The sequence below is a fragment of the Suricata suricatta genome, chromosome 17, assembly GCF_006229205.1.
Source record: "Suricata suricatta isolate VVHF042 chromosome 17, meerkat_22Aug2017_6uvM2_HiC, whole genome shotgun sequence".
NCBI classification, from domain to species: Eukaryota; Metazoa; Chordata; class Mammalia; order Carnivora; family Herpestidae; genus Suricata; species Suricata suricatta.
The window spans coordinates 42524419-42535792 of record NC_043716.1 but is presented as its reverse complement, the minus strand read 5'-3'; the positions used below and the strand labels follow the sequence as shown (position 1 = coordinate 42535792).

General features: G+C 34.0%; 1 protein-coding gene across 1 annotated transcript in view; it reads right to left on the bottom strand.

The window, feature by feature from the left end:
• The window catches only part of EFCAB13 (EF-hand calcium binding domain 13), a 125225-nt gene that overhangs the window by 37582 nt on the left and 76269 nt on the right, over positions 1 to 11374 (bottom strand). The window contains exons 19-23 of the mRNA XM_029927959.1: positions 11142 to 11213; positions 8519 to 8668; positions 6979 to 7029; positions 3947 to 4090; positions 2114 to 2185 (exon numbers count right to left, since the gene is read on the bottom strand). Coding sequence (XP_029783819.1) covers positions 2114 to 2185; positions 3947 to 4090; positions 6979 to 7029; positions 8519 to 8668; positions 11142 to 11213 — 489 coding nt within the window. The remainder of the gene's footprint in view (positions 1 to 2113; positions 2186 to 3946; positions 4091 to 6978; positions 7030 to 8518; positions 8669 to 11141; positions 11214 to 11374) is intronic.

Genomic DNA, 11374 nt, shown 5'->3' with positions numbered 1-11374 from the left:
TCTTTTTTTTGGTGGTGGGGGTGGTTATGTTTAAATGAAGTTGCTTTTACAACACCAAAGACTTAATCATCCATTTCCTACATAAAAGGTAGCTACTTTTTTGCATGGACCTCAAGCATCTTGTAGTATAGAGGTGGAATTCAAGGAAAGGTATTAAGCAGGCTGTGTTGTAGCCTATGAACAAGTAATATATTGTATCATTTATCTTGAATGTATCATAGATAAGCTGCTATATAACGATTGCCACTTCAAATAGCTCTGAAATTAGGTGATTAACTAGTTGTTACTTAACCTTCTAATTTCTGTATGTCTAATTACATGAAACAGAAGTTGGTGTTTTGATTTTTTACTTTGCTTTTCTGTTTTGAGTGTCATTGCAACTACTGTATTGTAAATGATGGAAAATAATTGCATATGTTAAAAAAATATGAAACTTTATAAAGTAAAAAAAATAAAAATAAAATTTTTAAATTAAATAAAAAAATAAAATAAAATAAAATAAGCACAGGATACATATCTCCAAAAAACATATACAAATGGCCAGTAAACACATGTAAAGATGTTCAATGTCATTAGCCTTGAGGGAAATTCAAATCAAAACCATGGTGATATACTTGTTAGACTAGGCTTATTCAATAAAAAAGACAATGTTGAGAAGGATATAGAGAAATGCACATTGCTGGGGGGAATGTAAAATGGGGCAGCTGCTTTGGAAAACACTCCAGCAGTTCCTCAAGTTGAACATAAAGTTACCATGAGACCCAGCAATTCCGTTCCAAAGTAGGTACCCAAGAGAAATGAAAATACATCCACACAAAAACCTGTACTCAAAAAAATGTACACACACGTTTATAGCAGCATTATTCTTAGTGGCCAAAAACCAGAAGCAACCCAAATGTCTATGAACTGATAAATATACTGAAGAAAATATGATATAACCACAGAATATTATTCTACCACAAAAAGGAATGAAGTACTTGTGTATATTATAATACAGATGAACCTTAAAAACAGTATGCTAAATGAAAGAAGTCAGACACAAAAAGCCACATTTTATATGATTCCAGTTACATGAAATGTTCAAAACAGGCAAATCAACACAGATAGAAAGCAGCCTAGTGGATGTCAGTGGCTGGGGAGAGTAGGGAAATAACCACTAAAGGGCACAGGGTTTCTTTTTGAGGTGATGAAAATGCCCCAGAATTAGAGTGTGATGGCTGCCCAACTTAGTGAATATACCAGAAACCACAGAACTGAGCCCTTTAAAAGGATAAGATTTTATGGTATGTGATTTATATCTTGGTAAAAATGTACATCTGATAAATAATGCCATTGGTTATAAAGGTGTTCTAATTTTAGAGATATTAAGATGTGGAGAGAAAAAAGAGACATTTGTTTCACCAATGCTTTGTTGACAGGGGTGTCTGCATCTGTGGCGAGTTTTTTGGTAGGTGTTCTCTGTAGACATGGGGGTTTAGGGAAAGATGCTGGGGTTGAAATGATTTTCCTAATTTCAAGGAGGACGAGAGGAACTTTGGGGACAAAGACCAAGCAATTGTCTTTCTACAGTAGGGGCAAAATGACGTGCTTAGGCAACAGAGTTGATATGGTAGTAAGAATGATACAGGGATTAATAGCACAAGGATTTAGAGAAACTAGTTAGTTGAAGTTAAGATTTCTATAAGTGAAATCAATAGGCAGTCCAGTTGGGTAAACCTGAAAACTCCAGAGGCCTGACTTGAGACAATACAACGGAGGGTAGTAGCCCATCAACCCAATTTCCACACCTGACTTAATTCATAGATCCAGAACCCCTTGTATGAAGAAGAACTTATCTCGCTTGAGTAAGAGCTTTGTATTAACAGCAAATGTATTTACTGTATAACTCCTTCAACTGTTTTATTTCTTTTCCTTCCTTTATAATTTTCCCCTGTTTTCCTCACTTGTTTTTTATATTCTCATATTATTTATATCGCATAAGCTGCTTGGAATCCTTTTTGAAACTGTAGAGACTACAAATTAAACATGTGAAATCCATTCAGTGATTTTTTTAAATGTGATTTAATTATCTTTATTTTATAGTTACTTCTTTGAAATGGAAGTATTCACTTACCTATGGACTCTTTGAAATGTGGACTTTCCTTAATACTTTTAAAGAAATCTTTTAAATTCACCTCATTATTTTCTGGAAAAATCAAAATCAAGCATGTTGTCATTAAAACCCTGATACCCAATTGGTACATAAATAAAGGCTCTGATTTACAATACCAAAAATTCCATTCTACCCTAGTTTCTTCCTCAAATGACTGAAACTATTTCAATATAATTTTCATACTTTCCTGAACCACCCATTGAACAGCTAATGATATTAATAGTTCATTTTTTTGACTTCATACTCAATAAAAAGAACTTAAAATAACTTCTGAGTTCCTTATATATGCTAAGTATCCATTTATGAGGCTTTACATTTATTAACTAAAATCTGCACAAGAGTTTTATAACATGGGTATGCTTGATATGCCCATCTTTAAAAGATGAAGGCAAAGAGAACTTAAATAACCTGTCTAGGTCACAAGAGCCAGAAAGTGCTGGAGGCTATACTTGAACTAAGGCAGTCTAAGGCCAGAGATGATGATGTTAACTATACACACACACACACACACACACACACACACACACACGAAATAAAATGCAGTAATGTATCCATAGCAGAAAATATAGGGCTTTAACTACATTAACAAAATGGCAAGCTGGGTAGCAAAGAAACCATTATACTACAAATTCCTAAAGATGTTGTATGAAATACTTTATAAATGCATGACCAACTTATATGAAAAGGAAATGATAAAACGTTAAGTGGGCACAGAGATCCAGAGGGGAAAACCAAGTAAGTACTAAGCCTACAGCTTTCTGGGGATATACATCAGATCCAAAAGTGGCAAGGTGCTTGATTTAAATGCTCATGCATATTCATGAAAGAAAACTTGAGTACTGCTACATGGAGAGTTTGAATTTAGACACCAAATGAAACTGGGATGCTTAGAGAATTTCAATCCAGTGAAAGGGAGATTAAAAGATTATATTCACTGGCCCAGGTAAACGCCAAGGAGATGGAAATCTTCCTAATTTTGAGAGGCAGTGGGAAAAAAGATCACCTGTGAAAAATCTCCTGCATCTCATGTGGGCTTAGAGTCTAAATTTATACCATTCTCGCGATATGAAAAACCCCGTCAAAGCATAAAAATGGATGAGGTCAATAATAATCTAGGGTACCTGGCAAAGCAATAACCAAACAGTACTGGGGAGGTACTCCTACACCTAAGACGCATAGGATTCCCATAGAAAAAACAAGCTGGTTAAGATAAACTCCAAATAAAAAGCTGCCTAAAACCAGTAAAACTCACCAGTTTTTAGAAGTATTCCCACATGATTTGATACTTGAGTGAATGTAAATAGGAAAGGAGATCAAGTACATATTACATGAAGTCAAAGATGGAAAACAAAGATAAATATACGTCCACTTGGAAACAATGACCAAAACTAAATAATTGTTCTTCTAAAATGTAATGAAACTTTGGATATTTCCTTTGGTTAAAAAACAGAATGGGACAAGCAAAATAAAAGGTGAAAGCGGATCTCCTCTGAAGAAAGACTGTAGATCAAAATGAAGCTGCTGGTGTCATGTCTTTGTTTTATTACATAATGGTATTTTCCCACCCATGCTTATAAGAAGTGAATGGTAATTATCTAAACAAGCATATGGAGTACCCAGATGAGTATGAACAAATAGATATGGTCAATAAATATTTAAATTAGCAGTTTTTGGCTCTAATCTGCATCAATCTAAGTGCCTTTATTTACCTCCATATAAAATGCTCTAAGACTGGTTCCTATAAACATGGCAAAATGAGAAGAATCTCAACCCCCCTCCCCAAAAAATGCTCACCACTGATGTCACAACATTTAAGGGCTTCACTGATGTCCTCTTCAGTTAAATTAGCATTCAAACTTTTCAGGGCATGCTCCAAGTTATGTATACCAATCTTGCCATTATCAACACTTGTCAAGATATGAGCCACTTCTTTAATCTCTACAAAGATAAATATATATATATATATATATATATATATATATATATAATACTGTTATTTTTAAAAATACAAAATAATTTGTACAGAGTCCATTATAGTTGAACTTTCAATTTAAGTATATGTATTTAACTAAAATCTCTGCAGAAAAAAAGCAAAATATTTTCTACTTGTAACCAACAACACATTTATTTCAAGCAGCATTTAAAACCAAAAAAATTAGAGGTGCCTGAGTGTCTCAGTCAGTTAAGCATCCAACTTCAGGTCAGGTCATGATTTCATGGTTCCTGGGTTCAAGCCCTGCATCAGGCTCTGCACTGATAGATCAGAGCCTGGAGCCTGCTTCAGATTCTGTGTCTCCCTCTCTCTGTCCCTCCTTGACTTGTTTATTCTCTCCCTCTCTCTCTCTCTCTCTCTCTCTCTCTCTCTCTCTCTCAAATAAACATTTAAGAAAAGAAAAAAATAAAACCAGAAATTCATGTGTTGAAGAGAATATGATGGGTTATCTGAATCCATTCATTCATTAAATAGTGAATAAGCTGTAACCCTTTCTTAAATAATAGTAACATCCTGTACATGTAGATCTAACGTTTTCCCATCAACTGATAAAGTAAACCAAAAAAAATTCTAAAATTTGAGATTAAAGCTCTTGATCCCCAGGGCCACTACCAGTCGATATTGTGTTCTTGTGTGAACTAGAGAAAGGCAGCCCTCTCTATGCATCAATTACAAAGAGAAACACCTTCCTCTAGGTAGCTGCCATCTAGCACTGCTGGTCCCAGCCTGGAGAGCACAGTGGAATGTGGAGTGTGTTTCAGTCTCTCCCTGGACTCTCTCAACCAGGCATCCTTTGTGCAAGGCACAACCCCTACAACAAAATGCAGTCCTGTTGATACCACACCAATTTAAAATATGACATGATCGTTACTGGATGTTTCAGTTTTTTGTCGATACTATTTCTCACTCCATGTCTCTCTCAACCCTAAAATGAAGTTGTCATGTATGTTTCCATAGTGTGAAAATCACTGCATTTTACCAATGATTATACTAAACCTTCACTTGGAAAGAATACCATAATACCATTTTAGACCTATACTCATTCTACTAACATTTATTTTATAGCTGCTAAGACCAACAATGGAAATTTCAGCCCTTTCATCAAAGAGTTTTCTGTAAATTCCTTGGAGACAGGGACTGAGTTTGTCATTATATAGTTAGTACTATGAGAAAAATAAGTACAATATATGAAAGCACTGAGACAGTTCACCTACCCTGCAACTCTGGAAAGTTGTATGGGTTGAGGAGTGATGTTTGAGCGGAGTTTGGGGAAAGAATGTGAATTTGTTTGACAGGGAATGTACAGAAAGGAAACAACACATGCAAAGATGTGGAACCAATTTAAATTATAATAAGTAATATGGCTACAGAATAAATACAAATGCAGAAGTGATGAGAGAAGAGGCTAATGTGATAAGACAGATTTATTGTCATTCTTCCAGTCCATAAATATTCAATTATATAAGTTAATAACATAAAGGATTTGAAACAATGCCTAGCAAAGTAAATATTATATAATACTAACTATGTAAATTAGCTATTATTAAGAGGCTTCTGAAAGCCAAGATTGTGCTAGGATCTGGAAAAAAATGCTAGGGTCTGGAGCAAAATGGAGACATGACTCTTGGCCCAGTGAAGCTTCCAGGCATGTAGAAAAAGAATCATTAATCAAATAATCAAAAATATGAACTAGAAAACAATCAGATTTTAACATGGGCAGAGGACATAAATAGACATTTTTCTGAAGAAGATATACAGATGGCCAACAGACACATGAAAATATGTTAAACGTCATGAATCTCAGGGAAATGCAAATCAAAACCAGCATGAAATATCACCTTACACATGTCAGAATGGCAAAAATCAATTTCTTAATGAATTACTTTAATGAATTAAGATAATTTAAAGTTCTCTAATATTTTTGGTATTTTTTTTAAGTAAGCTCTATGTCCAATGTAGGGCTTGAACTTATGACCCTGAGATCAAGAGGTGCATGCTCTACCAACTGAACCATCCAGGTGCCCCTATTTTGTTACTATATAAGGTAAAATATACTGAGAATTTCTAGTATCATTTAAAAAATATGAATGGGCATTTATAATATGAAACAAATGCTATGAAAAAGACATGGTTTAATGAAAGCATATCAGAAAAGAAGCTGACCCAGCCCAGCAGATAATGATAGGCTCCCTAGAGGAAACTGACATTCATTTGAATGTTTAAAAATTTTTTTTAATGTTTTTTTCTAATTTTATTTTTGAGAAAGACAGAGAGAGAGACAGACCACAAGCAGGGGAGGGGCTGAGAGAGAGGGAGACACAAAATTTGAAGCAGGCTCCAGGCTCTGATCTGTCAGTACAAGAGCCCGATGTGGGGCTCGAACTCACAAAATGCAAGATCATGACCTGAGCAAAGTTAGACGCTTAACCAACTGAGCCACCCGGGTACCCTGTCATTCATTTGAAAGATGAGTAAACATTAACCAGGCAGAGTTTCAGAGGAAAATATTCCAGGGAACAAAATATGCAAAAGCTTTGTAGTTAGAAGAAAAGAAAGTATCTAAGGAAATGAAAGAGAGCCAATGTGCTTGAAAATACAGAAAGCAAGGGTGGTGGTGCAAAATCATGCTAGAGAGCTAGGACATGCAGGATTTTGATCTTTAACAACAATGGAAAATGTCTAAAGAGTTGTAAATAGGGGGACATAACACCATCATATTACTCTGGCTGGAGTGGGAAAAAAGGACTAGGAATCCATTGGCACCTGGCAATGATCCTAAAAAGTAGCTCTTTCATAGGGAATGCTTTCTTGTATCCATATATAAAGTCCTTACCATCTGCTGCTGGTAGTTTCAGATTTGAAGACAAAGACTCTTTCCTAAAATCTGCAAATTTAAATAGAGAGATTATGCCATAAGGAACAGCATCCTGATTTTACCCAGTTTGGAAGAAAACCAATGGACAGATTATATACTTCATGTCTCACTAACATTTATCATTGACCATTCCCTTCTTCTCAAAATCTACCACTAGCTTCCAGCATAACATTCTCTACTCATCTTCCTCTTACCTCTTAGACTCCACGGATTTGTCAACCTCCACTAAGCTCCTTAAATGTGGCTGAGAGTCTAATGTTACAAATGCTTCCTTTCTCCCTAAGAGGGCGGCTTAATCTCCAGGCTCATATGTTCAATAAAATGTTTCATTATTAGTCTGAATAGTCCTTCTCTAGTTCTGTTTGCCCGCCCATCCATCTAATCCTGGAGCTCTTCCTAGGACAACGTGCAGTTATCCTCTTCATCCCATACACTTTCTACAAAAATGCAAATTGATACAGAGATCTATTTGAGGGACAAGTGATAGACCTAAGGTATGTCCGTTTGCATAGATGGACCATATTACAGTTAGAGGGCAGTTGAGAACAACTCACAATGAGTGCAGGTATTACCTTGAAACAAAGGAGGTTAGAATAAAGATACATTATATTTACATTATTTTTTAAAATTTGTTCTAAGTAGAATTTAAAAAAAAAAAACATCTATTAAAAACCACTTCCAAAATATAGGTTTGGCAATTTTACAAGATAATTCTAAAACAGGATTTCTCAACTTCAGTAAAATTACATTTGGGGCCAGGTAATTATTTGGGGGAGTGCTGTCCTATACATTACTGGGTGGTTCATAGCACACCCCATGTCTACTCACTAGATCCAGTTTTGACAATCTAAACTGTCTTTGCCACATTGCCAGTTGTTCCCTGAGAGGCAGATCTGATCTTATTTTTTAGCTGAAGCTAAATTTAAAGGCAGGAAATGGCTTTCCAAGTATGGATAAAATCTATCTGGGTGTATCCCAGATAAGAATATGAATGGGTCAGGAAATTTTTTGTAAATAAAGCAAATAGCAGCTCAACACTTATACATAGTGTTATATAGACAAACGTTGTAATTATTCAACAATAACTTGTATTTTTCAAAGGGCCTTTCACCTAAAAAAAAAAGCTAGAAAATGATTAAAACCTCTTTAAAATTCATAAAGGGAAAGGGATTAACTTTGAAGTGAAATTACTCTAGAAAGAAATATTTTAAAGCCATACAACAATATATATAAACACTTTGAGACCAACTTTACAATCCAGTACAGGAGATCATCCAGGAATTTGATACTGTAATAACTAAATCTCTGTGGATATAGAATATAAGATATATCTCTAAATCTGGTCTGTAGTAAATTGCATTTCAATACACTTACAGTACTATTTAGGAACTAAGTATTAATATTTAATTAGTATTGGGTAAAATATTTTAAAACCTTGGATAAAATTTTAGGAGAAATTTTTATTACATGTTGCTAGTTATTTGTTCAATCAACTCACTGTCAAGCAAGGAATTATCCAGCACTTCTTGAAGACTGTCATCAATGAAATCACTTCTATTGGTGTTTCCAAGTACCTCTGCATAGTTGTCCTTGTCAGACTGATCACTTTCTTCCATACGATCCAATGTACTGATGATGTTATTTAATGCTATAAACACAGAGAATATACATGCAACATGTAATTCAGCCCATGGATCTAAATTTTTGGAACATAACAGTAAAACTGGACTCTTCAAGTTTTCCACTGTGCAAAATGACAGCCGCTACCCACATGTGGCCATTTAAAAAGCTACAGCAATCCATTTTCTACTAAAGTTTTCTATAGCCCCTTACCTTTATTCTTAAAATTATTTTGTTTAAAGTCTGGGTTCTGCGTGGGTTATTCCTTTATGAACAAAAAAGTATGCCAAAGTTTCTCTAGTTATTCTATCAATGAGCTCACCATTTCAATAAAAAATACCTTCCATTCCCCTCTCTCTCTGACCCTCCCCTGCTCGCACTGTCTCTCTCTGTCTCTCAAAAATAAATAAAAAGCATAACAATTTTTTTAAATAAAAATAAACAACAAAAATAGGACAATAATGAAATTCAAATCGTTTTAAAATTTTTCAAATAATTGCTTTAAAGTTTTCTCTTAAGCAACTCTTACAACAAAGAGAAAATCAAACAACTGAAAATATTTAGAAAATAACAATAATAATAAACAAAGACTGTTAGATAAACCAAAGCCTTACTGAAATGAAAATTGACAGTCAAACATTTCTCAGTAAGAAAAAAAAAATGTAAGTTAATAATTTAAACAACTTAGAAAAACTATGAAATAGGCATAAGGGAACAATAGAGAGGACTTTGTAAAGATAAAAGGAGAATTTGTAAACAATAAATAGAGACACTAAAGATAAACCGAAGAGTTAGAGCTTTAAAAAGAGAGATAATTAAAAGGACTGCTAGTAAATATGGAAAAAGATATATATATGTATATACACACATACACACACACACAAATATTATATACAAATTTAAGAATGAGAAAATAACCAGATACAATAAAAAATCAAAAGAATCATCACTGAATAGGATTGTACTAATATTCCCCAAAAACACCTGAATAAAATAAATTTCCTAGGAAAATAAAAATTACCAAAACTGACAACATAAGACAGAAGATGGCAAAAAGCAAGCCACTAAAATCAAAGTTAAAGATGAATAATAAACTAGAAAAAAATGCCAATAGATGAGACAGAACATTAATGTCCCTTATGTATAAAGAGCTATTTATAAATTTATATGAAAAAGACAATCCAGTTAAAATATAATCGAAGTACATTCAACAATCATATGAAAAATGTTTTATATCACTAGTCATTACAGATATGCATATTAAAAGAATAATAAAATTCTTTTACCACCAGAATGTTCAATAAATAATATCCATTACTGATAAAAGTGTGAATTTTTACAACCCTTTCAGAGGATAATTAAGCAGTAGTTGTTAACATCTCATATCTACATATATTTTGGTCTAGCAGGGTGACTTCTGAGGAATTTATCCCCCAGGAAAACTTTGTGCCATATATACATATAATAATCCTCATCAAAATGTTTGAATGGTGAAAAATTGGCAATAACCTATGTATCATCAAAAGTATTGTGGATAAAATTATAATACATCACCAAAATGGAATATTATGCAGTCTTTAAAAAGAATGAGGTAATTAATGATTTAATGGAACATGAAACAATATCTAAGATACACTGGTAATTTTAAAAAAACAAGTCATGGAATATTATGGACATGGTAATTTTATTTATTTATATAAGAGAGAGAATAAGCAGGGGCAGAGAGAGAGGAAAACAGAGGATCTGAAGTGGGCTCTGTGCTGACTGCAAAGAGCTCAATGCGGGGCTCAAAATCATAACCTTAGCCAAAATTGCCCCTAATTTTTAAATATAATTTCTGAACATACAAATATTCATAGATTCAAATAAAAAAGGCTAAAAGGATATTTACCATACTTTAGCAGGGATATTTCCAGAAGGTAACATTACACGAGCGTTACGCTTTATATCTCTTACATTTCTGGTCACTAAATTTTTTTATAACAGTTTCAAAATTGCCATTATTATATAATCAACTTTTCTTACTTTAGCTATTGGAAAACATCACCACCTTGTGATTTTCCCAATCTTTTCCATTCAAATACAAATTATTTTTTTTTTAATTTTTTAACGTTTATTTATTTTTGAGAGAGGGACAGAGTGAGAGTTGGGAAGGGGCAGAGAGAGAGGGAGAAATAGAATCTGAAATAGGCTCCCGGCTCTGAGCTATCAGCACAGAGCCCGATGTGGGGCTCGAACTCGTAAGGGCAAGATCATGACCTAGGTTGAAGTCGATGCTTAACCAACTGAGCCACCCAGGCGACTCCAAATACAAATTCTTAACTGAAAAAAGTATATAGTAAAGTCTGCCATAACTGGAAGTATTCAAATATATACGAAACAAACATTTGGCACAGATAATACAAAGAAGATCTAAGCACCAAATATAGTGTTTGGCTACATAACCTCTGAATGAGTCCTGCGTTGTTTGCCATTCAACACTTTTACCATGAAGCTCTTACCAACAAAATTGGAAAATTTTGGGGTGTCCGTCAATGCCTTCATACAGTCTTTAATATTCACCATGTTGTCATCTGAAAGAAAGAGAGAGGCAACAGATAAGAATCCCTGGAAAACATAATATTAAAAAGCTGATATGAAAGTCAAAGTCTGCATACAATTTCACTTTATATACAAGATACTTGGGATTCATTTTCACCCACTGTGCCTTGCACTTAACCTTACAAGATTGTAG